Here is a 27624-nt window from a genome sequence, read left to right on the forward strand (position 1 = left end):
GCTTCTTTGAACTGTGAATCATACAGTGGTGTAAAAAACTATTTAGTCAGCCCCTGATTGTGCAAGTTCTCCTACTTAGAAAGATAAGAGAGGTCTGTAATTTTCATCATAGATACACTTCAACCGTGAGAGACAAAATGAGAAAAAAAAATCCAGGAAATCACATTGTAGGATTTTTAAAGAATTTATTTGTAAATTATGGTGGAAAATAAGTATTTGGTCAACCACAAACAAGCAAGATTTCTGGCTCTCACAGACCTGTAACTTCTTTAAGAAGCTCTTCTGTCCTCCACCTGTTACCTGTATTAATGGCACCTGTTGGAACTTGTTATCTGTATAAAAGACACCTGCCCACAGCCTCAAACAGTCAAAGCATTTATTTGTAAATTATGGTGGAAAATAAGTATTTGGTCAATAACAAAAGTTCAACTCAATACTTTGTAACATAATCTTTGTTGGCAGTGACAGAGGTCAAACATTTTCTGTAAGTCTTCACCAGGTTTGCACACACTGTAGCTGGTATTTTGGCCCATTCCTCCATGCAGATCTCCTCTAGAGCAGTAATGTTTTGGGGCTGTTGCTGGGCAACACGGACTTTCAACTCCCTCAACAAATGTTTTATGGGGTTGGGGTATGGAGACTGGCTTGGCCACTCCAGGACCTTGAAATGCTTTTTACGGAGCCACTCCTTCGTTGCGCAAGCGGTGTGTTTGGGATCATTGTCATGCTGGAAGACCCAGCCACGTTGCATCTTCACTGAAGGAAGGAGGTTTTGGCTGAAAATCTCACGATACATGGCCACGTTCATTCTTCCCTTAACACGGATCAGTCGTCCTGTCCCTTTTGCAGAAAAACAGCCCCAAAGAATGATGTTTCCACCCACATGCTTCACAGTAGATATGGTGTTCTTGGGATGCAACTCAGCATTCATTTTCCTCCAGACATGACTAGTTGAGTTTTTACTAAAAAGTTCTATTTTGATTTTATCTGACCACATGATATTCTCCCAATCCTCTTCTGGATCATCCATATGCTCTCCGGCAAACTTCAGATGGGCCTGGACATGTACTGACTTAAGCAGGGGGACATGTCTGGCACTGCAGGATTTAAGTCCCTCTCTGCGTAGTGCGTAGACTTTGTTACTTTGGTCCCAGCTCTCTGCAGGTCATTCATCAGGTCCCTCCGTGTAGGTCTAGGATTTTTGTTCATCGGTCTCATGATCATTTTGACCCCACAGGATGACATCTTGCGTGGAGCCCCAGATCGAGGGAGATTATCAATGGTCTTGTATGTCTTCTATTTTCTTACAATTGCTCCCACAGTTGATTTATTCACACCAGCCTGCTTGACTGTTGTAGATTCACTCTTCCCAGCCTGGAGTAGGTCTACAATTTTCTTCCTGGTGTCCTTCGACAGCTCTTTGGTCTTGGCCATGATTGAGTTTGGAGTCTGACTGTTTGAGGCTGTGGACAGGTGTCTTTTATACAGATAATGAGTTCCAACAGATGCCATTAATACAGGTAACAGGTGGAGGACAGAAGAGCTTCTTAAAGAAGAAGTTACAGGTCTGTGAGAGCCAGAAATCTTGCTTGTTTGTGGGTGACCAAATACTTATTTTCCACCATAATTTACAAATAAATTCTTTAAAAATCCTACAGTGTGATTTCCTGGATTATTTTTCTCATTTTGTCTCTCATAGTTGATGTGTACCTATGATGAAAATTACAGACCTCTCTCATGTTTCTAAGTAGCAGAACTTACACAATCAGGGGCTGACTAAATACTTTTTGGCCCCACTGTATAATGTAAGTCAGATTCTGGATTGAACTTCACTTTTTAAAATATTAATTTTTCCTGAACCCCCACTTCCTGCAAAATGTGATAAAACACAGATTCAAGAGCCAATTACATTTAAGATTTTGGTTAGATTCAAGTTATGGTTGGGATTTCGAACTGGGTTCCATTTGTCATTGACATGGTTCTGTTTTTGGGATTGTGGAAGGCCAAATATTCACATAGATATTTGATGTACTTGGCTAAATGTGCCAGTCACATGCCTTTCTCTGGAAATGACATAATTGGCAAAGTGTTCTTTCCTTGTCCCTCATCTAAGATCACTCACTTAAAATGGCAAAATAGCTGACAGTTTAGTTGTTGTTAATCTGCATTGTATCAGTTGAATCTGTGATTATAAAATGTTTATTTGAATACAAACATGTTCACAGCAATTGGGCATTTTCGGGCTGTCATGATTAGTCAACATGATTTGTCCATACAATCAAGTACATTGGCAATGAAAATGCATTGACAATATTTTTAGTCAATGCGTTGTATTATTTTATTATGAAGTGACCTTTTTAATTTCAAATATAAAGAGAGAAAGTAGTAGACATTAGAATGCTTTTAGGGGACAGGGCAGTTTTAAAAAAATCATTTACAATGTAATTATGAACTATAATAAATGATCCAAAACCTGTAGTATATGAACTTGCAGAGTCAGATTGAGAATTCTTGACCACCTTTGTTTGTACCTCAAGAAGACAGACTTCTTGAGCAGCTTTAAAAAAAAAAAAAAAAAAGTATTTCAGACAGCTGTTATCCACAATTTTTCAATGAAGACTTCAAATGCAAACCACTGAATGGGTTTCAAATTCACTCAGTCAATACTATTGAATTAAAGTGCATTGATGTTTTGGTTCCTCCTTCAGATTTATTTGTGTCCTTTCTGAATGGATTAACGCATTAATCAATGCACTTTCTCCTAAAATTCCTCTCTTTATATGTATTCCTACTAGAAGACTGAAAAAAAAAATTACCAACATTTGATAAAGTAGCCTTTTAATGGTGACTGCCAAAAATAGCTATTGAAAACATTGTTTTTGACGAAAAGTAACTGTTTGGATTAATCAGCTAATCTGTAAAATAGTTGATACACTGTAAAATCAAACATAATATTCAACTCAAAAATACAGCTGATTAAAAATTCCTTGTTAACAAGGATAACAAGGAATTTGTTCAAGTTTACAGTGTAGATTAATCAACAGAAAAGTAGTTGTTAATGGCAGCCTTAGAGTATTTACAGTCAACTACTATTTTATAGCCATATGCCAACAGACAAATGTACAAATGAAGCTAGAAAATTCCACTGCACAGAAACACAGTATGCTGTAGGTGAGGAATAAGGATCTTCTCCCAATAAATTCTAAGTGCCTGCTCTCTGCATCATTAGCAGTGGTGGGCACAGTTCCTCTAATCCACTAACTGTTAATTACCAAAGCTTTTTTGTTCGCAGATTAGCTTTTCAGCTAACTTTGACCAATTAGTAGACCAATTAGCTTCTGCTAAATTTAGTCCTGCTAACTTTCAGTCCGCTAACATTTGTTTTGCTGATAAAGTGAGTAAAGTTTAATGGTCAAAAACGTTTGTACACCCTAAAATCATACATGTTAGTTCCTGTCTGTTGTGTGTCTGCAACAATCTAGTATCCCATAAATTAACAGTTAGTGTGTCTGCTTTAAAGACAACATGTACATGCAAATCTTTACTTTTTTAAAAGTGAAAAGGCACTTATTGGTGTGTTTTTATATAAAGACAAAACTTACACGAGTTTTCTTCGGTGGGGAACCTCAACGCAAAGGATGAGGTGTAGATTTTAGAAGTTTATCTGTACCCGACAGATGTGGCCGCAACCGAATCAATACTAAAAGATAGCGGCTAGCGGTAACGGTCACTAAATTTTTTTATCGGTTTATCGGTTTAGTGTTATCAAAGTTAACTTTCAGTGAGCAAATGAAGCTACCTTTTCGGTTAGCTGTGCCCACCGCTGATTATTAGTGAGTGCTGTGATTATAGGTAATGTGAACAGGAATTCATATAAATTTTTAACAGACACAGTTACAATAATAGTCATTGGGCTATGAGAAAACCCCCCTCTGAGACTTCAGGTTAATGATCTCTACAACCAGCTTCTCTGCATCCATCAGGTGTGGAAACATTTTCATGACTGTATCCACTAGATCGGGATTGAAGATGGCTTGCAGTTTCTTGCGGACCTCCAGTCTTTGTGTGTCAAAGTTCGTGGAAGGTGTATGTTGTGGGGCCCAGCAATAGTACTGTTGGTCCTTGTGGCAGCAGCAGCAGGAGTTGTGCTGATATGAGGACTGCACAGATGTGTGGAGATGGTGAGATGACCTGGCTTGGGGCAGTCCCTGAAAGGGATCTGACCAGTATTTCTGTTGATGGTGGGGGGTTCCACCATACTGGAAATGGCTGGGGAGACTGTGTTTATGTGAAGCACCAGGGGGTAAGCTGTGAGAAGGGCTGGTGCCAGTTTTGGGCTGATAATCCAGGTTTGAGTTTCCACAAAGTGCTGAAGGCACTGCATGGGAACAGCACCTTCCATCCTGGTTGGTGATACTGTTCTCTAAATGCACTGATGGATTTCTGCTTCCACTTAAGGCATTTTGTTGCTGAGACCTAAGCCTGTCGTTGATGCCGAGGTAATGGGGAATGGAGTACTGACTCTCGTAAGAGCCTAGGCCAGAATCTAGATGCTCTGAAGACATGCTCGGGTAATACTGATTTGATACTGAAAGTAGCGGGGGCCATTCTTTCTGAGACTGGTCTCCTGTTACAGAACAAGTCATGAGATTTGGACTGTTTCTATGCTCATCCCCATACAATGTATTTTCATAAACCTGACCAGGATGTAGATGACTTTTCTCAGCTTTGTCAAACTCTAAATTATTGGAAAATGCACTATGAGCAGGCTCTGGATTAGATTGAAGGTGTCTTTTTGAAAATTTGGAGTTTCTGTCATCTTTCGTTGTCGAAATCTGTGCTTTTTCTCTTAATTCATCAGCCAAAGACAGGTAGGACTGGTTTGTCCGCTCCGGATGGTAGAACTTACATTTGATGCCATAAGTACACTTTTTGTCTGAGGAAAACAAAATGGACATCCATAAAAAGCCAAGTTATAGATTTATGGAAATACCCTGTTGTGTCTGATGATTTGCAGACGTTCATGCTATATTTTATGGTCACAAATTGAGTTTTACTGGTAAAACGGATATTTGCGACTGTAATCCAACACGAACGCCTGCAAATAATCAGACACAACAGGGTTATTCCATTCTAATCCAATTCCATCATTTCAAGGATACAAGGAACTTTATTTGTTGTGCCAACTCACATTTAGATGTTAATGGTACAAAATTAGTACTCAGGTCCTGGTTATTAAAAAACAACCCCCCCCCCCCCAAAAAAAAAAACAGTCAAACACAGTTTATTTTTTTTAAGTAATTCAGTCGGCGAATCGTTGTGAAAGGGTGTGGTTGGCTTATCAAAGCTTACCATTGCAACAGCGTCTCCATGCCAAACTGGAAATTCTGTGAGCAGACCCACAGTTTTCTCCATCTCATCAACTACATTGAATTAAATTCATGGTAAATCATCAATCAATTCAGGTAAATCCATTAAATCCACGCATTTTGGGATCATCATCGCTGCACTAGTTTCTGTCAGTCTCAGGTGACAGTGTCATTGTTGACACCTGCCCGGCAACGTGATCAGAGCACCGAGTAACACATCAAATGTGAAATGGTTTAAATATTTTGCCACCGTCCACGCGATATTTTATGGTCTGAAATCTCACACGATTAACCAATCAGATTCGCTGAAAAAATGTTATTGGATTAGAATAGATATAATAATAACAAAACAGGATGTGAAACAAAACATTATCTTACCATATGGACAGAGCTGTCTCTTTTGCTCCATAGGGAGAGGCTTTTTACGAAGAAAGTTGTCAAGACTGGGGCCATGACGACCCAGGGGGTCATCTGGAGGCATGAACCTGGATATTCAAAGAAATAAATGATTGGGAAGTTCCTCATGCAAAGTTGGGAGTCTTAAAACCAAATTCAGGCATGCAATCACTACCAAAGGTCAACGATTACCAAAGAGAGTGTACTGTATGGCTGCTATGCTATGATCTTGAATTATGAGATTAAAGGTTAGTGACACAAAAAAGCTTTACATGTTCCATATAATAAGATTGCACTGTTAAGCCTTAACCTGATGCGTTGCCAGCTGAAAACTGTTTTTGCAAATTATGCATAGCACCTTTATCATAATGACACATACACTCAACAAAAATATAAACTCAACACTTTTGGTTTTGCTCCCATTTCGTATGAGATGAACTCAAAGATCTAAAACTTTTTCCACATGCACAATATCACCATTTCCCTCAAATATTGTTCACAAACCAGTCTAAATCTGTGATAGTGAGCACTTCTCCTTTGCTGAGATAATCCATCCCACCTCACAGGTGTGCCATATCAAGATGCTGATTAGACATCATGATTACTGCACAGGTGTGCCTTAGACTGCCCACAATAAAAGGACACTCTGAAAGGTGCAGTTTTGTTTTATTGGGGGGGGGGGGGGGGGGGGGGATACCAGTCACAATGCCACAGATGTCGCAAGATTTGAGGGAGCGTGCAATTGGCATGCTGACAGCAGGAATGTCAACCAGAGCTGTTGCTCGTGTATTGAATGTTCATTTCTCTACCATAAGCCGTCTCCAAAGGCGTTTCAGAGAATTTGGCAATACATCCAACCAGCCTCACAACCGCAGACCACGTGTAACCACACCAGCCCAGGACCTCCACATCCAGCATGTTCACCTCCAAGATCGTCTGAGACCAGCCACTCGGACAGCTGCTGAAACAGTCGGTTTGCATAACCAAAGAATTTCTGCACAAACTGTCAGAAACCGTCTGAGGGAAGCTCATCTGCATGCTTGTCATCCTCATCGGGGTGTTGACCTGACTCCAGTTCGTCGTCGTAACCGACTTGAGTGGGCAAATGCTCACATTCGCTGGTGTTTGGGACATTGGAGAGGTGTTCTCTTCACGGATGAATCCCGGTTCACACTGTTCAGGGCAGATGGCAGACAGCGTGTGTGGCGTCGTGTGGGTGAGCGGTTTTCTGATGTCAATGTTGTGGATCGAGTGGCCCATGGTGGCGGTGGGGTTATGGTATGGGCAGGCGTCTGTTATGGATGAAGAACACAGGTGCATTTTATTGATGGCATTTTGAATGCACAGAGATACCGTGACGAGATCCTGAGGCCCATTGTTGTGCCATACATCCAAGAACATCACCTCATGTTGCAGCAGGATAATGCACGGCCCCATGTTGCAAGGATCTGTACACAATTCTTGGAAGCTGAAAATGTCCCAGTTCTTGCATGGCCGGCATACTCACCGGACATGTCACCCATTGAGCATGTTTGGGATGCTCTGGACCGGCGTATACGACAGTGTGTACCAGTTCCTGCCAATATCCAGCAACTTCGCACAGCCATTGAAGAGCAGTGGACCAACATTCCACAGGCCACAATTGTTTCAGAGTGGCCTTTTATTGTGGACAGTCTAAGGCACACCTGTGCACTAATCATGGTGTCTAATCAGCATCTTGATATGGCACACCTGTGAGGTGGGATGGATTATCTCAGCAAAGGAGAAGTGCTCACTATCACAGATTTAGACTGGTTTGTGAACAATATTTGAGGGAAATGGTGATATTGTGTATGTGGAAAAAGTTTTAGATCTTTGAGTTCATCTCATACAAAATGGGAGCAAAACCAAAAGTGTTGCATTTATATTTTTGTTGAGTATATGTATACGCATGTATACGAGTATGTATCATACACAAAATAGATATTTGTGAATGTTACTTTCTTTGCTCATGCTAGTTAGTGCTTGGCTAGCATGTCAATGAATCAATAGCAGTCATAATTTTTGGTTGGCCACATTAGTTGTTAGCACACATGCTAGCTTCAGTGTTGATGAATTAGCTGTGAATCTGAGTGGCTACTGAAGATAAAGCTGTTTCATGTTTGGTTAATATTTAGTCAATGTTCAGTTATACAAGTTAATTTCGCTACTGTTCCTAAATTTGGCTTAGACATAGGTGCTAGTTCAAAATTGGTGGGAAATAGCAAACAAATGGGAGTACTGAAGCATCATGGGAATGCATGTGCCAATTGTCCTTTGGGACTATCCCATATCAACATTAATTAGGTTTTCCTGGTTATTCGTAAAATGCTAATTCAGCATGTCATCTGGAAGTATGCGTCACAATAAATAATGTACATCAAGATAGTTTCCCATGAAAACAGAATAATTGCTTACTTGTCATTGACAAAGGAGTACATGAGGAGCCTTTCCTCAATGCATTTCTTCCACTCTGGTCTTTCTCCTTGGAGGTCACGATAGGTGTCATTAGATACGATCACACCATCTGACTCATACGCCACTTCACGATAAAACGGTCATCATAGCAAACCACTCGTTTTCCACCAACACGCCGTGAGGGAGTGAAAACAACTATTTTCTGTTTTTCAAGCTCCATTAGGATGTGTTGATCTGAAAACACAAGCAATCATGAATCAGTCAGGTCAGTTAGGTATGGAAAGAATGCGCCATGCAGGTGGTGCTTGGATTTACACTGTACGTATTTAATTATACCTATCTAAGGCCTCTAAACTGCATCTTGAGTATGCTGGTTGACTCCTGTCACATATACAGACAAGAGCAATCAGAGATTTTGGACGTCCGCCAATCTGGACCCAGATCACCTCCAAAATTCACTGGAGTCTTCCTTGCCCTAATATGTATCTGTGCTGCAAATTTGGTGAGAATCTGTGAAGTACTTTTGAAGTAATCCTTCAAAGCCCATATAAAGGGAAATCTTGATCCAGAATCCGCATCCGGATCCAGATCACCTTCAAAATTTAGTGGAGCCTTCCATGCCCTAATATCTATCTATGGTGCAAATTTGGTGAGAATCCTGTATATTCATTTTGCGAATTGTTCTGTAATTTATGTCTGTAGCATGACCCAAACAAGACACTTGTGTGAAGCATCTTGAGGCAACTCTGTTGTGATTTGGTGCTATATAAATGAAAATGAATTGAAATTGAATCAGTGAAGTAGTTTTGATGTAATACTTCAAATATGAAGTATATAAAGTGAAATCTTGATCCAGGATCCAGATTCAGATCTAGATCACCTCCAAAATTTAATAGCGTCTCCTTGGTGTAAATATATCAGTGTTGAAAATTTCATCAAAATCCGTCCAATAAAGTAATTGAAGTAATCCTCCTTACAGTAATTCTTCAAAGCCTGTATAAAATGAAACTTGATCCAGAATCCGGATCTGGATCCAGATCTCGTCCAGAATTTAATGGAGTCTTCCTTGGCCTAATATGTATGTGTGTGAAAATTTCCTCAAAATCTGTGCAGTAGTTTTGAAGTAATCCTGCTAACAGTCCAGACAGACAGACAGACAGACAGACAGACAAATAAATAAACATCAGTGATTTTATTACATCCTTGGCAGACATGACTAGAATAACTAGAGTAACTAGAGAGTGCTCTGAGAGCACATGCCTAAGCCAACACATGTGTCTGTAGAGACAACTTTTTACAGGATTCTGCAAAAATCTCTACACAGATTTTCTTGAAATTTTCTGAAATGGTGGTGGCATAGGCCAAGGAAGAAGTCTTTAACTTTCGGAGCAGCTAGAATGAAGGGGTGGATCTACCTTCTTTAACATTGCAAAATAGGTCATTTTTCAGCAATTTCATGAATTTCTCAAGAGATAATGTCGTTATTAGCACTCTACATATGTCTGATGTTCATTATAAGATCTGTCCTGTCGCACAATGCCCTATCTTCCAATGTTGAATAAAATAACGTAATAAATAAATAAATTTCTACATCCACCCCTTAATTTGATCCACTGCAAGAGCTATGTTTTCTTCCTTGGCCCACCCTATTACCAAGTTTCAAGAAAATTGGTTGAGTTTGTGAAATCCTACTAACAGTCAAACAAACAGCAGTGCACTGCAAAAACTGATATCTAAGAAATTTTAAAAAGGACTTGTTTAAAAAAACTGACTTAATTTTTGTCTAATTAGAAAAAATAGTCTTGTCAAACGTTTTGTACATAAGAAAAAATGTCTTATTTTTGGAAAATGTATCTCACTTTTACTTAAGTTTTTCCAGCTAATATCAAGCTGTATTTAACCAGTAACAAGGAAAGGCAATGGATTTCAAATCATCCAAGCAAAGGAACAAGACTGTTTTCCTTATTTTAAGACAGAGGCTAATCTTAAAACAATAATTCTGTCTTGTTTTAAGGCACATTTTGATTATTCAGTGACTAGACATTTTTCTAGTTTTGAGAATTCTAACCAAGTGTTAGATTTTTTTTTTTTTTTTTTTTTTGCTTAATACAAGACAATCTGGCTAGATTTTAGATTATTTGTCTTATTTTGAGAGGGAGTTTTTGCAGTGTGAAAACATTACCTCCACCGAGGAAGTAATGATAAAAACTGAAAGCACACAGTGCCAGATTCAGCAATCAGTCACAGAAAGCAAAACACAAAACCTTACATAACCTTTGCAAACACAATGGTCTTTACTGTTGTTATCATACTACTCTGCTGTGAATAATGCAAACAGTTCATATATGTGAGTGTACCTGTTAGGGTTGAATGCATAAAAAAAGAGAGAACAATTGAAAAAATTTGTAACACTCTATCTGTCAGCACTCGCTATAGATGATTATCAGGGGTTAACTGCCCTCTGCAAACAAACTAGGTGTGGATGACAAAAACAACAGCTGTACTTCCTGATGGAGCTTTCCCAGGAGGGACAAGTGGTTTATATTTTACTTCCTTGTTGTGGTTTGAAAATAAAACCTGCAGATTGCCCCACCCAGGAGTCACAGGTACTAAACCGCAAGTGGTGATGATACATCACTTACAAAAGGACAGTCAACCCTTCATTGTATCACTGCTGTTTGTTGTTGTTTAATCTGTTGGAGATGATGTAATAAAACTATGATATTAATCAGATTCAATAGTCAGTCACTGGTAAAATACAAATCAGTCCGGAAAGTTCACATTACATTAACTAACATGTGCATCCTGGTTATATAGCGAACTACAAACTTGCAGAACATTGTGCAAATGTCTATTTCACAATCTCCACCCTATTGCCCCATGACTGTGGTGTGAGCTCAATACTTTTTGCTGACACAACTACACCTACATATATTCTGCCATTATGAATCACAGCTAAAAGAATAATTTATAGAGCTGTGCTGTAAGGGAGCTATAACTGGTGGTCCTATCAATTTCTTATACCTTTCTTGATAGAAGGAAGCCATTGAAGCCAATCTCTGTGAATACAACAAAAGAAACATTTTCATTCGTTACAGTTAACCAAACCTTTCTCATATTGCTTCTATTCACAATGATTGACAGATTAACATCAAGAATCAGCTAGTGGGAACTAGTTTAACCTGTTGGCTACTGAGCACCTCCAACTGACCCTTACATATCAAACAAGCGTAACCAGAAATTTCTGACATCTGCCAATCCGGATCCAGATCACCTCCAAAATTCAGTGGAGTCTTCCATGCCCTAATCTAATCTGTGGTGCAAATTTGGTGAGAATCAGTGAAGTAGTTTTGATGTAATACTTCAAAGTGTATATAAAGAGAAATCTTGATCCAGAATATGGATTCAGATCTAGATCACCTCCAAAATTTAATGGAGTCTTCCATGGCCTAATATCTATCTCTGGTGCAAATTTGGTGAGAATCTGTGCAGTAGTTTTGATGAAATCCTTCAAAGCCTATATAAAGTGAAACATGATCCAGAATCGGGATTTGGATCTGGATCACCTCCAAAATTTAATGGAGTCTTCCATGGCCTAATATGTATCTGTGTTAGAAATTTCGTCAAAATCCGTGAAGTAGTTTTGAAGTAATCCTGCTAAAGTAATCCTTCAAAGTCTATACACATTGAAACTTGATCCAGAATCGGGATCTGGATCTGGATCACCTCCAAAATTTAATGGAGTCTTCCATGGCCTAATATCTATCTCTGGTGCAAATTTGGTGAGAATCTGTTAAGCAGTTTTGACGTAATCCTTCAAAGCCTATATAATGTGAAATGTGATCCAGAATCTGGATCCGGATCTGGATCACCTCTACAATTTAATGGAGTCTTCCATGGACTAATATGTATTTGTGTTGAAAATTTGTCAAAATCTGTCCAGTAGTTTTGAAGTAATGCTGTTAAAAGCCTATATGAAGTGAAACTTGAGCCAAAATCTGGATCTGGATGTAATAAATACAACCACCGCAAGTGCAGATGTTTAGCCAATGACTGGATGTTATCAGTTCAGGTCATGTGCATACTGTAAAGTAGAGCCTATAGGTTTGGCACTGTCATTCATTTCTGCTATTTGGAACATAAGGATTCATAATTTAATAATTATGATGGGGGACAAGACGTGGATAAAATGCAGTTGGTATGCAGTTGGTTTGTATGTTGAACAACAGCAGAATGTGAAGGTCAAAAGTGCAAGAAAAAGTTGCAAACCCAGCTCCCTGTGGAATTTAAGCAGCCTCTTGATAATACCGAGGTGTTTTTTATAGCAGCTGATGTATGACCTTACTCATTGAGAAGATGCGTTTTGAGCCAAGTTGTCTCTCTCTCTCATTTAATGAAGCAAGCAAACAAACAAACAAACACACAGTATAATGTTTTGTTTCTTGTTTCCACTGTAGTGAAAATTTAAAAATGAAATGTAATTTTTCTTTTTCTGATAATACAGTGACTTGCAGCAGTATTCAGCCCCTTGGTATTTCACGCATTTCAATTTGTTTATGGCATTTCAACTACAAAAAGTAAATCAGGCTTCTCAATATAAAACTGCTAAAATTATCTTCCTTAGACTCAGACTACAACTTGATATAAATTAATTAAAATATAAAAGCCAAGATGATGGGTTGCATAAGTAATCAGCCCCTTTGGTATAATACCTGTAAATAATCAGTTTAATTGCCGCTTTTCTTCAGACAAGTCAGGGGATGGATACATGAACATGTCCAAGTCACAGAATATGTCTTGAACTTTATTTACATCAGTATTGAAGAAATACAAATAGTATGGCACTCTGTGGTAAATCTGTGTGGAGTAGACCGTTCTCAAAAACTGAGTGACTGTGCAAGAAAGACTGAGGAAAGCCACCAAGACACTCAGACAGCCCAGACGAAGTGACAAGTTACAGGCTTCTGTGGCTTGCATGTTTTGCATTTTGTATCCCCAGTTATACAGCTTCATGATGAAGTGTACAGAGGAGGATTTCTTTCACCAAAACATTAAATCTAGGCTTGCATCTCAGACGTACCTTCTGGTAAATTGTAGCTGAACTTTCAGATCTTCTTTTAATAAAACCCTCCTCTATACCACTTCATCATGAAGCTGTATAACTGGGGATACAAAATGAAAAACATGCAAAACGCAAAACATTTGTATTTCTTCATAACCTCTGCCATTGCATGACGTGCATTCCAGAGGTGTGCACACTAACATCCGGAAATCACTTCAGAGCGTTATCTGGTTTCAGATTTAAAAGTGTTAATTTTTTGCTAACGTTTAGAAAAATACTAAAAAACACATTGGATTTATACAGAAATAAGCTGTTTCGGAGCATTTCACCATCTTTGTTCATTTTGTGTTGAGCGAGCAGGCCACCTGATGTCACACTACCTTTCTCTGCTCTGACTGGCTGTCACCGTGTGCTTCCCAGCATCTCTCACACAAGACGGGGAAGGCCCCGAGTGACCTATGCTGTTGTTGTGGCCACTATTGGATATAGTGCATGGATGTCTGTTCATTTGAAGTTTTTTTTCCATTCAGGGGGAAATAATTATTAATTGTTTCCAGGCAGCACAAATTTGATCATGTTGGCAATGTCATATTATTAATCCCCTATTTAAAGGCTAAAGAATAAAGTTACAGTGGTGCCAAAGAAATTCTTTTTATGATGTATATCTTAAAAAAAACCCAGTGGTGGTACACCATTAAGCAAATATTACAGGTCTCAACATGTACTTGGTACGATTGCTAGTTTGTACAGTGTCTGTCTATGCAAATGTTTTGATTTGATTCAGAGTTGATTGCATTTGCAGTTGAAAACCAACTCAAACTCAGCTCAGTCATTCAAAATCTGGAACAACAGCAATGTGTATGTGGCCATTAAATGGAAGTACAGTAAGGATAGTGTACTCGAAAAAGGGAATTATTTAATACAACCAAACAAAACTGTGGTTTAACTGGCAACCCACCATGTATGGAAGTGATCCAAATTAATGTAATATTTACACGTTTGTTACGTTTATTTGTCTAACGTCATTCATTTGTGTATTACCAACTGAAGCACTTTTCTCAGGCTTTCTTTTTCCAGTGTGTATTGGACCCACTGCATATGTGCAACTGGACATGCCAGATGAATAGTTGGTCTGTCATACATCTTAGTATGGACATTGAGCAATAGTCTTGATTTACTCGGACAACAGTCCTAGTATGGGCAGAAATTCTAGAAAAAAAAACAAACAAAAAAAAAACAATAAGGGTCATACCTTGCACCTGGAATAATGCAGCACAATGGAAATGTCACTGCTAGCTTCCACCCGGTGCAACTCATTTTTGCATCCACTGCTTGCGTTCTCCAGATCATTTGTGCCCATGTGGACCTGTTACACTAAAAATGAGGTGTGGTTGGGTGCAGAGATACTGACATCATCCATCACAAGAAAGTGTTTGCGCCTTGGACTACCAAAAACCAGTGATGAACAAAGAACATTGCATTCTGGCTTTCCTAACATAATCTGCTTCACAATGCACATACCTCTGCCTGCACATATCACCTCCAGTCATTTGCTCAGTGTCACATTAATGTGATGACAAATTATGATCATTGTAAGCGAAACAACAACAAAAATCTGTTTTTTTGCCAAATAAATAGATAATAAATTTCTTATATATTTGCCAAATAAATGCAAAAGACAAATTGCCAGTGCGGACAGAAAATTGAGATATTGTGACAAATGTTATTATTGCATGTTTATGTGTTATGTTATGTTTATGTGTTGTGTTATTCGATCTGCTGTCAGCCCTTAGTGAGGATGAAAGAACTTACTATGTGGATAATAACCAGATGGAAATACATTTATTGAGTATCAGATAGATTTTTCATTGAGAACGTGCAATATGAGCCAGGACATCGCCTATTCCAGTGGCTGCAAACCAAATTATTTAAATATTTATCGTATGTGCAGACATTAATCAAATCATAGGAATTAATCATATATCACACACTTGCAATAACATTTCTGGTGCAAGTTTGTTTTTCTATTTTGTCCTCTCTCTGGACACTTTCATATGTACATCTTGGAGGACGGGGTCCCTTTAAAGGTGTGTAGCTTTCATTTAATGAACTGATTTCAGCAACAGAACAGCAACATGCATCTCCACTTCACACAAATTCTTCATGGACATCTTGTGGACCTTAGCCTCAGGCCAGTTGTGTCATGTTGTTTCCTTCTTTTCTTTCCAGCTACTCAAGTTTTTACTTGTGTGCAAGTAGAGTCTCGCTCTCTCTCTGTGTGTGTGTGTGTGGGGTGTGTGTGTGTGTGTGTTCGTATGTATGCACATGCATGCCTGTGCACCCTTTTATGCATTTGTCAGCTTGTAACATAATGTTATGTGCGTCAGTTGTAATATGGGAAACATGGCCCCGGGTGCATCACAGAACTTCTGAAGATGCACGAACTGCCGCGTCATGGTTTCATCACACCAAGACACACCTTCAGGTGCTGTGCCACCTTGAAACAGTAATTGTGTTTCTGCTCTATTCTGATAAAATGCACATTTAGCAAGATGAATTAGGTGTATTGATTTTGTTTTGTTTTTGGGTTTGTGCATTTTGTCTTGTTTGCATGTTGTATTTTGAAATTTTAGTTCAGTGATTAATTTACACTTTGTACTTATTATCATGGGTATATTTATATATACATATGTATGCATTTTTACTTTTATGGTTAAAGGGGTGGGCGTTTAGTCTGTGTGTGCCAAATAAATAAATTAATTTATTCAATCATTCATTCACATACTATGGAATCTTTGAATCATAGAGTTTAGTTGCATGAATCGGGTCTTCCAATCTCTGAATGAGCCATGTAGTTTAATTTTATTAGGTGATGATCAATCATCAGGTGATGGTAAATCAGACTCTAGTTTGCTTACAGTCTGGCTCAGTGATCATGACTCACACAGTAGCAGGACTCCAGATATGAGTTTTGGTGACGCACATTACATCAGTATAAAACAAGCCACTTTATATCCAAATACTTTTCACAGTGTAGTTTCGACATACATGCATACAGAATATTTGAAATTTGAGGCTGTTTAACACAAAAGCCAAAGCAAATTTAACTGAACAATGTGTCTTCTTTAAAGGTAACCCATCCAGCCATTTCCTGCTTTTCCTCTTTAGCTGTTTTCGTAATAATAATCTCATTTCCTGAAGTGTTTAGTCATACATTCCTCACCTGTTAGGGGGGCATCAGGTCTTGGCTGTTCCTTGCGCCAAGACGGAACAAACACAGTGATGTTGGTATGACTCCTGTCCAGGAAATAGTTCACTGCTAATTGGATGCCTCTGCAAGAGAAACTTCCTTGTTGCCGTGGCTGTAAAAAAACAAACAAAACAAAACAAGAGAGGGAGCATGAATGCAAACTAGGGCACTCAGAGAACACACACCTTTGCCAAAACCAAACACTGTTTCTGATTACTGTCCCTCTTGAGTTCAGTGACCTCTTAGGTGAGGGTTAATACTATACTACAGTGTTACAAGCACATGGTGCTAAAGCTAACACTGTGGTGACAGTGGTAAAGAAAACTCCCTCAGTCTTTTTTGATTATAGGAAGAAACTTTGAGCAGACCAGACTTACCCCATCCCAATGTACCTCCAACCACTCGCTAAGATTCTTCAGCAAAATTTAAAAGTTCCAATATAGACTGCACACAAATAAATGAAGTTCTAAATTGTTTCAGTCCAGTGTTTCAATACTGGGTGCAGGAAGTACTTAATTCACAAAGTAACAGTTTAACTTTGACAATGGTCATTGTTTGCAAAACATGACTGCAGATACTTTTTCAGAGGGGGCATACTATGGTGCCGGTTCCAGGGATTATGCATACCTTTTTTGTGGAAAAAAAACATTCTTTTTATTGCAAAGAAAAGAAAATTGATTTTGAATTTCAACACTTTTTGTAGCTATATACCTGGACTAGGGTATTTGTGTGTGTATGTGTGTGTGTGTGTGTGTGTGTGTGTGTGTGTGTGTGTGTGTGTGTGTGTTGTGTGTGTGTGTGTGTGTGTGTGTGTGTGTGTGTGTGTGTGTGAAAATGCCGTGTAGTATGGAATTATGTTTCCTGCCCTCTTCAATCACATTATGAGCAATAGAACAGGTCTCAACCTCACGATATCTAACTTCTGGGTCCTGTTAATGAAGCACAGGGCTAGCTGCCAGCAACCATTTTAAGTAATATTTCTGCTTCCATACTGATTTACTGCCGTTGACCTAATGCCTTAGTGCTGTTACCTCTGGCTGACTGATTCTGCTCTTTTTCTCTCTGTCCAAGTTGCTGTTGCTGCTTCCAGTGGACTAGACTAACCTGGCACTGGCATTTGACATCTACTATCAGAAGTATTCAAGAGCTGAAACTTGAGAATCTGCACCAAGATGGACCATTTGTACTTAATAACTAACTCCTGTTTTATTCCTCACCTTTTGTTAAAACTTGTACTGTTAGATACCCCAAATAGTGGATCATCCCTCTGAGGCTGGTCTGCTTGAGGTTTCTTCCTAAAAATGCCAGAGGGAGTTTTTTCCTTACCACTGTCACCTATATGCTTGCTCACAGAGGATGGTAAGGTTAGACCATAGCCGTGTGAAGCCTTGAGGCAGCATTGTTGTGATTTGGTGCTATATAAATAAATTGGATGAACTGAATTAATTGACCTGGTGCTTTACCACACACAGCCCTTTATTGCTCATTTTGATTGCCAAACAGTCAGTTTTGCCATGTCTCCTTGCCTTTCATGATTAATTGAAAATGATAATTTGATGACAAAATACTCAGTTAATATTACCGATTAAAGTCCCAATCACTCATTTAAATGGAAAATTAATGCAGTATCTGGGCAACTCCTGTTATCATGGTACAACTCATAGGGCCTTTGCCATGCATGGATTTTGTCTTTTTTCTATGAATTACAATACTGGTGTCAGTCCATTTTCTTCAAAAATGTGATATAAGGACCGCTTGCTCCCAGGTCTTTAATTAGATCCAGAGAGTCATGTTGAGTCAATCCATAGGAACCTAATTCACATATTCATATATATCTTGATGATCCATGACATGTGCTCAATAGAGCACAGCACCATGCCTTTGGAGTGTATTCAACTGCTTCTTGCTATTTTGAGGCCACATAACTTGAGTGTAAGGGCATGGTACAGAGGGATTATATTTATTCTTTAACTCTTTCAGTCATGGGTGTTATTTGGGCATAACATGAAGATAAGAAATAAGACAGCTGGCCTGTCATCCCCTTTAAGAGTTAGAGTATGCACAGAACCTAGCACAGTAAGTACACTGATCTTTAGAAAGTGGGTTGAAGTGAGAGGTTTTCTTGTGAGTTATATCTATCAATCGGAGCAAGTGGACAGCAGCCACCAAATCGTCCTGAGGTGAAGCAGTGAGACACCAAGATGAAATTTTTTTTATTTTTTTTTTTTCCATTGGCGTTTACTTGGTTGTTTTTTCATTCAGATTCATTCTGAATATAAACATCATATGTGCCATTGTGAACCTGCTTATGTGAGACATGAAAACTCTACGTTCAACTGTAGATCGGGTTTTTGGTGCAACAGTGCACCAGATGTCTCCTGCCATACCATAGCAATCGACCTGCACTGTGCCTGACAACACATCATTTTTAGACTAACACATCCTTGGGTGCATAGATCAATGAAATTATACTCAATATAAATGTGGGTGCTGTGCCTGAAAACCAGAAGTGCGTTGGTTCTACATGACCAGTAACACGTCTGTTGTACTGTGCTGCTTTGGTCTGGTGGAACATTTTGCCCAAAAACCCATGTGACCCACACCCCACCCAAAATCTCCTAAGAACTTTTGCAAACATCCTGCTAGCAATCAGACAGGCTCAGTGATCATTTAAGCATCGTGGCACAAAAACCTATAATTAGCTGCAGGGGAACTGTAATGAAGAACACGGCAAGTGTCTTTGATTGTTTTCTCTGAGTGTACCTTCCCTCAGGCTGTTTCTTACTTGTACTTCCTGTATTGCATTCAGCATACGTAAATGTTGAGACCTGGTGGCTGTGTGCCTCATATTTGCATACTGAAACCGTGTCCTTTACGAAAACATGCACAGGCATGGTGGTGAACGCCCTTTGAATACTCAAATACATAACTATTGGGGAAAAATATATGACTCAGGATCAGAGTTCAACAAAAGAGCAAAGAGTAATGGTCGATTGAAATGTAGCATGTCCTGTTTCACATCACAACTTTGGGGATTACAGCTGAAAGCAATGCATTTTAAATTGAAGGGCCCTCAAACAAGACCCAGCTATGTTTGCTTTCATTTTTGGATTGAGATTAAAAACATAACTGCATGCTTATACAGTGCATCCGGAAGATATTCAGAGCAATTCACTTGTTAACACAATTCATTTTGTTATGTTACAGCCTTACTCCAAAATGGATGAAATTATTTTTTCCTCAAACTTTACACACAATACCCCATAATGACAATGTGAAAAAAAAGCTTTTTTTGAGATTTTTGCAGATTAAAAAAAAAATCACTATAGAATTATTCACGCCTTTGCCATGAAGCTAAAAATTGAGCTCAGGTGCATCCTGATTCCAGTGATCATCCTTCAGATGTTTCTATAGTTTAATTGGAGTCCACCTGGGGCAAATTCAGTTGATTGGACATGATTTGGACAGACACAAACCTGTCTACATGTAAGGTCACACAGTTGACAGTTCATGTCAGAGCACAAACCAAGCATGAAGTCAAAGGAATTGTCTGTAGGCCTCCGAGACAGGATGTCTCGAGGCACAATCTGGGAAGGGTACAGAACATTTCTGTTGCTTTTAAGGGTCCCAATGAGCACAGTGGCCTTCCATCATCTGTAAATGGAAGAAATTCAGCTCCACCAGGACTCTTCCTAGAGTTGGCCGCCCAATCTGAACTGAGCGATCGGTGTGGAGAAGGGCCTTACTCAGGGAGGTGACCAAGAACCCAATTGTCCCTCTGTTAGAGCTCCAGCATTCCTCTCTGAAGAGAGGAGAAACTTCCAGAAGGACACCCATTCTCTGCAGCAATCCACCAATCAGGCTTGTATCGTAGAGTGGACAAGCAGAAGCCACTCCTTAATAAAAGCACATGGCAGCTCACCTGGAGTTTGCCAAAAGGCACCTGAAAGTGTCTCAAGCCATGAGAAACAAATTCTCTGGTCTGATGAGACAAAGCTTGAACTCTTTGGCATGAGTACCAGCCATCATGTTTGGAAGAAACCAGGTAGCATCTCTACAGTGAAACATGGTGGTGGCAGCATCATGCTGTGGGGATGTTTTTTTCAGCAGCAGGAACTGGGAGACTAGACAGGATTGAGGGGTATAAGATTAATGCAGCAATGTACAGAGACATCCTGGATGTAAATCTACTCCAGAGTACTCTTGACCCTCAGGACTGGGGCGACGGTCATCTTTCAGCAGGACAATGACCCTAAGCACCCAGCCAAGATATCAAAGAAGTGGCTTCAGGACAACTCTGGGAATGTCCCAGGGGGCCCAGCCCGAGCCCAGACCAGAATCTGTTTTTAAAATCTCTGGAGAGATCTGAAAATATCTGTGCACCGACACTCCCCATCCAACCTGATGGTGCTTGAGAGATGCTGCAAAGAGGAATGGGCAAAACTGCCCAAAGATAGGTGCGCTGAGCTTGTGGCATCATATTCAAGAAGACTTGAGGCTGTAATTACTGCCAAAGTATTGAGAAACTTCAAGTATTTTTTCTTCAGTAATCGGGTCATATCATGGCTCACTCATGAAGCTGTCACTGCACCATCAGTCAGCACCTTCTAAACCAGGCTAGACAAGTATGTAATACCACCCAATGAAATATAATCACAGAGCACTTGATTACCCCATAAACCTAATATGACAGTTAGCCACCACAAGCCAGTTATCCCTGTGGTAACTTTTCTGACACCTCCTGCTTTTAAAACCATAAAGTCAGAAGGATTGTGAGGCCCCACATACACTGTCTGAATTCATACTGAAAATCAAGATCAAGTGAGCTTTTGCCCTTCTGCTCAATGGGAGGTTTCTGTCCTCCGTGAGCTCGCCCTTAGCACACCGTGTTACCGTTTGACAGGTGTACCGCTCCAGTCAAACTTCCCACCTGCCACGTCTCAGAGGGGGACACGCCCAGTAGGGTCGTGTGCTTGACACCTGTAGTGAGAGCCCGCTCAGGGCTGGCCTACCCGCCCTCCCATAGTGAGACAAAAAAAAAAAAAAAAAAAAAATTTTTTTTCAGAGTAGGTTTTGCAATTCAAGATTTTCCTGAAGTAATTGATCCATAAACTGAAATCTGGAAACTACTTAAACTGAAAGAAAATCGATATGAATGATTTTCACGTTTCGCGACTTATGTTTTGCGAAACTTGCGTTCACTTTTTTGGGATATTTTATTCACTGTTTGCAGCAAAATTACTAACGGTTTGGGGATATTCACGGTTTGTGTAAATTTTCATGAATGGTTTGCGGATTACTTCACGATTTTCAGCAGATTCACGTTTTGAGGGTCAACACCATATCTCATCTAAGACTAAATGCCAATTTTTTTGAAGGTGGAACTTATACTCCAGAGAATGCAGTACTGTGTAGATGTTAATTTTAGACTGTATTTCACTTTATAATATTTGTTTGTCAATAAAAATAAACTGTTTTTCACACATGTACCTTTTAGTGTGCTTGGAACAGGGTTCAGTTTTTGGTCTGTTTTTCACACAGCACTGATATGCAGTAGTACTCTGACATGAATATGTTTGTCTTTTTGCTGTTTAACTGCAGCACACTGTGTATACCCTCTGAGGCTACTCTGAAAAGCAAAGAAGGAAATACAGACACTTAATTTTAACACCGAGTAAGAGTCAGGCTTTGTCAAACATTTTGACTTAGAGGAAAAGTTAGAGATTGAAGAAATAAGTGTTTGTTTAAATGCTTATGACTGTGGATCAGCTGGTGTGTGGAGAAGATTCTCCACAATAAACAAGCAAAAAAAATAAAAAAAATAAAAAAAACCCCCAGAGCACTATGATCATAGAGCGCAAACCTCCACCAACACTAGTTATCAGTTCTACAAATTTTTACCTTGGAAATATTTTCATGGTCAAAGTCCTGTTGCAAGTGGCTTTTTCATAAGCTAAACCATACAATTATAGACAAAAGGGGTTTTCACTATTAAAATCGAAATATCTGCTAAATCTGCAATACAGATCAGATGCAGAATCAAACTTAGTCTATTCATTGAGAGTGCATGACCCTTACTGTCATGAATGAGAGTGATTAAGGCACTTCTGATTGAGACATAATACAAAATGTACATCAAATGGGCTTTTCAATATTAAATTCCAATGTCAACAAAATCCACAATCCTGATCAGATCTGGATCAAATTTTGTCAGGTGATAGTGAGTGCCAGTCTGCACCCCACTGTCAAATATGAGAGTGATTGGGGCATGTTTGATTAAGATATAATGTAAAAAATATACATTAAATGGGTTTTCAATGTTAAATTTAAATGGCCACAAAATCTGTAATCCAGATCAGATCCAGATAATGATTGTCAGTCAAAAAGGATACCATCGTACATAACACCCTCAGATATGAAATAAATTTGATCTTTTTTGACACAGTTATGATTTTTTGGAAAATTCATTCAATGTTAAAGATTGGAATTTTTCCAGTTTTCCAAGATTTTTTTCCTGACTTGCTCTTAGACCTATGATCTTTAATTGAATCACTTCTTGCTTATCAGGATATGAAGCTTTAGTAAAAAAATTCATAATGATATATGAAAAATTGTGGGCTCCAGGCTGTTCACATCTCGGGTACAGCTGTGTGATTGTAGAATGAAGAAAAACAGAAGAATTCAAAGCTGACACGAGTTCCTCCCACTGCTGAACATGGACATATTTTGTAGCGACAACAATGTTTAAAAATAAATAGATAATTACAACTTATAATTACAATAGAATGCTTTTTAGTTCTTACCTCATGGCAACATTGCTGCCATCAATAACAACAGGCCTCAAGTCTGTTTCTGATTGTTTCCTGTCCACCGGGGGCACTGTAGTTCTGCAGGGCCCCGGGGCCCAGCTGGGGGGCAGCAGACGGTCCTTCTGGCCTGTGCTCCTGTCATCGCTGTCACCGTTTGCTGCATTGGGCACAGCCACGTTTCTGCTCCTCAGCAGCTCTGCGAGCACTGAGTTTGTGTCCGTGTTCAAGCCGAGCTTCGTCAGAGCCGTTGTCACCTCGTCTGAAAGGTATCCCAGTTTCCTGAAGAAGTCCACTCTGAGCTGCAGTGCTTCACTCTCGGCTTCCAGCGGAAGCAAAGTCGACTTCTGGCTAGAAGCTACTTGATCCATACTGAAACGTCTGTGGATCCTTTATGTAGCATGAAAAATCCACTGTCTGATTAAAAGGAAATGACACAGATTCAAAACACATCCACTTCATTTTAACACCTGTCATATCCAATCCTCTTGCCTCCTGTGCCATGTTGGATGTTATGTGTAGAGCTGAACTGATTAATCACTCAATCAACACATAATCATCATTATGTTGCTTTGACTGGTTACAGCGTTCTCAAATACAAATATTTGCTTTTTCCACCCAGTGTTTAATTAGTTTAAAGTGAATATATTGAGATTACTCAACAGATGCACAATTCTGTCTCCCATGCAGCGGTGGTTCTAAGGTGAGGCTTCCAGGGGCTGTAACCTCCTGAAAAAAAAATGTCTGTGATCAAACAAGAAAAATAGTCCGAGCCATTCAAATTCCTGTGTTTTCAGCCTCAGTTGCTCGTTACTTCCACTACCACCCATTTTTGATTGATCCTGTCCTATAACATAACATGACATAACATCACATAACATTTTATTGTGTGACAAAGGTTTGTACAAATAGTACATAAAAGCACACATTAAAGTTAAAATCAGAGTAATAATTAAAACCATAATAATACTAATTGAGCAATTAGTACATAAAACACCATCCAAAGTCAGGCACACAGACAGCAAATATGCAAACACAACAATGTGGCTAGCCAAGTCAGCCCCTCCCCTGAGGGTTCTGAGACTTCCTTGTTTACATAACAGAAGTAGCTCTCCACAGGGGATCTTGGGGTCTTTGACTCTCCTATGGGCCTAGAGGTAGATTGGTCATTTGACCAGTCCTTGGCCTTGTGTGTGTTAAGGGTCACAGGGGGCTGGAGCCTGTCCAGCAATCATAGAGCGTGAGGTGAGATACAGGCATGCTCTCACTTTCCAAGATTTTATTAAACAGTCTGGTTAGAAACTCTACTGCCATCTCTCCTAGACATTTCCATGCCTCCACTGGAATGTCATCTGGACCGACTGCCTTTCCACTCTTCATCCTCTTCATAGCAGCCCTCACTTCTTCCTTGCTAATCTCTTGTACTTCCTGATTTACTCTCACCACATCATCCAGCCTTTTCTCTCGCTCATTTTCTTATTCATCAACTCTGCAAAATATTCCCTCCACCTTCTCAGCACACACTCCTCACTTGTCAGCACATTACCATGTGCATCTTTTACCACCCTAACCTGCTGCACATCCTTTCCAGCTCTGTCCCTTTGTCTGGCCAGTCGGTACAAGTCCTTTTCTCCTTCCTTACTATTCAACTTCTTGTACAGCTCGCAATATGCCTTTTCCTTTGCTTTTGCCACTTCTCTTTTCACCTTACGCTGCATCTCTTTGTACTCCTGTCTACTTTCTTCATCTCTCCGACTATCCCAAAACTTTTTTGCCAACCTCTTTCTCCTTATGCTTTCCTGGACCTCTTCATTCCACCCACCAAGTCTCCTTGTCTTCCTTCCACTGTCCAGATGTCATACCCAGTACTGTCCTAGCTGTCTCCCTCACCACATCTGCAGTACTTTTCCAGTTGTCCAAAATTTCTTCCCCTCCAACCAGTGGCTTCTCTCACCTGCTCGCTAAATTTCACACAACAGTCTTCCTCCTTCAGCTTCCATTATCTGATCCTTTGTTGAGCTCTCACTCTCTTCTTCTTCTTTACCTCTAAAGTCATCCTACAAACAACCATCCTGTGCTGTCTAGTGACACTCTCTCCTGCTACCACCTTACAGTCTGTGATTTATTTTAGCTTGTATCTCCTATAAAGAATGTAGTCCACCTGTGTGCACCTTCCTCCACTCTTATATGTTACCCTGTGCTCCTCCCTTTTCTTAAAGTAGGTATTCACCACAGCCATTTCCATCCTTTGCAAAATCAACTACCATTTGTCCTTCCCCATTCCTATCCTTGATACCATATCTACCCATTACTTCCTCATCACCTCTGTTCCCTTCACCAACATGCCCATTGAAGTCTACTCCTATCACCACTCTTTCATGCTTGGGCACACTCTCCACCACCTCATCTAACATACTCCAGAAATCTTCTTCTCCTTCATCTCACAACCAACCTGTGGGCATATGCAACTGATGATATTCATCATCACCCCTTCAATTCCAACTTCACACTCATCACCCTGTCCAGACACTCGCTTAACCTCCAACACACTTTTACCATACTCTTCTTTAAAATGACCCCAAACACCATTTCTCTTCCTGTCCTCACCATGGTACAACAACTTGTACCCCCCGCCGGATGCTCCTGCTCTTACTTCCTTCCACTTGGTCTCTTGCACACACAATATGTCTACCTTTCTCCTCTCCATATATCAGCCAGCTCTCGTCCCTTTACCAGTCATACTACCAAACATTCAAAGTCCCCACTCTCATTTCCACCCTAGTTTTCTTCTTCTCCCGCTGATCGTGGCAACACTTTCCTCCTCTTCGTCATCTTCGCCCAGCAGTAGCCCAATTTCCACCGGCACCCTGTTGAGCAATAGCACCGGTGGCGGACGTTGTTAACCCGGGCCGCGACCAATCCGGTATGGGAATTCGATTCTGAGTCTGCATAGTTCGGTTGGCTTGTTTTACACCGGATGCCCTTCCTGACGCAACCCTCCTCATTTATCCGGGCTTGGGACCGGCACTCAGAATGTACTGGCTGCAGTGTGACAGTATATACTGCATAGTTTTCTATATAGTGAAGTGGCCTTTGCGCCTCATATAAATACGGATCCTCAGCCTCAAACACAGTGACTGATAAAGACTTCATAAGACGCAGTGTGAACATGATTCAGCCAGTTTTCCCTTCAGTTCACAGGTTTCTTTTCGACAACAGTCACCACAGAGGGGAACAGAGAACTTACCTTTTTCAGTGTCTCTCCTCTTGGTTTTCCATTTGTCAGCAGGAGTCACAGCTCCTGTCAGTGTGAACAAGTACAGTAAGTTTGGACACGGCTTTGACATAGAGCACCTCCCTCTGTCTGCTCCTCCTCAAAGGAGTCACCAACTATTTGCATACAGCTCAAATCAGATAAGAGGTTTCACTCTATCACACTGCTGAAACACCACTTCATAATAATAATATAGTAGTAGTAGCAGTAGTAGTAGTAGTAATAATAAAAATAATAAATACATTAAAAATATTTAGGATATGGTAGATTACTGTTACCTGGATGGAATAAGTAGTGGAGCAGATAACTGAAACAATCCTTCACATGGAGATACAAGCATCAAATTCTGTACAGATAGATATTACTCTTTGGAAAAAAAAAAAAAAAAAAAGAGTAGCCACATGAATTTTCAATAGGCGGCCAGGTAGGGGTCACTTGAAGAATTACACAGGGGTCAAAATTTAAAAATGTTCCAATCATATTCAAAGCTATACCACATTAGTGTCTGATCACAAAGATTCTAGAAAAGTATAGTTTGGACTATCTATGACTGAATGTTATGGAGTTATGGGGTAAAAACATTAAGAATGGTGACAAAGGTCCATTTCAGTTTATACAGGGGCCAGAAGTTAAAGTTGCTCCAATTTTGGTAAAAAGTGGTGCAAATTATTGGTTGAACTAATAGGACTAATAAATGGAATAGCTTTGACTGTGGTGAATGTTTGTTCTGCAAGTAAAGGTCAAACAATGTCAAAGTCCATTGGATTCAATGGCATGTGACATATATAACCCCACAATGTGATAACTAATCACGATACATGGTGCAAACTGTTCCTTTTTAAACCCCTATTAACTCAACCAATAATTTGCATCACATTTTACAATATTTTCAGCAACTTTAACTTCTGACCCCTGTACAAACTGAAACTGACCTTTGTCACCATTCTTGCTGTTTTTACCCAATAACTCCATAACATTCAGTCACAGATAGCCTAAACCAGTGATTCTCAACCGGGGTGCCGCGGCACCCT

At 39.7% G+C, this 27624-nt stretch overlaps 1 protein-coding gene across 1 annotated transcript; it reads right to left on the bottom strand.

Moving 5' to 3' along the window:
- Positions 1 to 1685: 1685 nt before the first annotated feature.
- LOC117513831 (endoribonuclease ZC3H12A) lies at positions 1686 to 26665 on the bottom strand. The gene is given in 8 exon segments (XM_034174061.1): positions 1686 to 4936; positions 5748 to 5854; positions 8202 to 8325; positions 8328 to 8435; positions 16487 to 16609; positions 16612 to 16625; positions 23317 to 23709; positions 26567 to 26665. Coding segments are annotated over 7 exon segments (1872 nt in total). The 5' UTR covers positions 23691 to 23709; positions 26567 to 26665; the 3' UTR covers positions 1686 to 3914.
- Between the last annotated feature and the right edge of the window lie 959 nt (positions 26666 to 27624).

Source organism: Thalassophryne amazonica, chromosome 7 (genome assembly GCF_902500255.1).
Source record: "Thalassophryne amazonica chromosome 7, fThaAma1.1, whole genome shotgun sequence".
In the NCBI taxonomy this organism is placed as follows: domain Eukaryota; kingdom Metazoa; phylum Chordata; class Actinopteri; order Batrachoidiformes; family Batrachoididae; genus Thalassophryne; species Thalassophryne amazonica.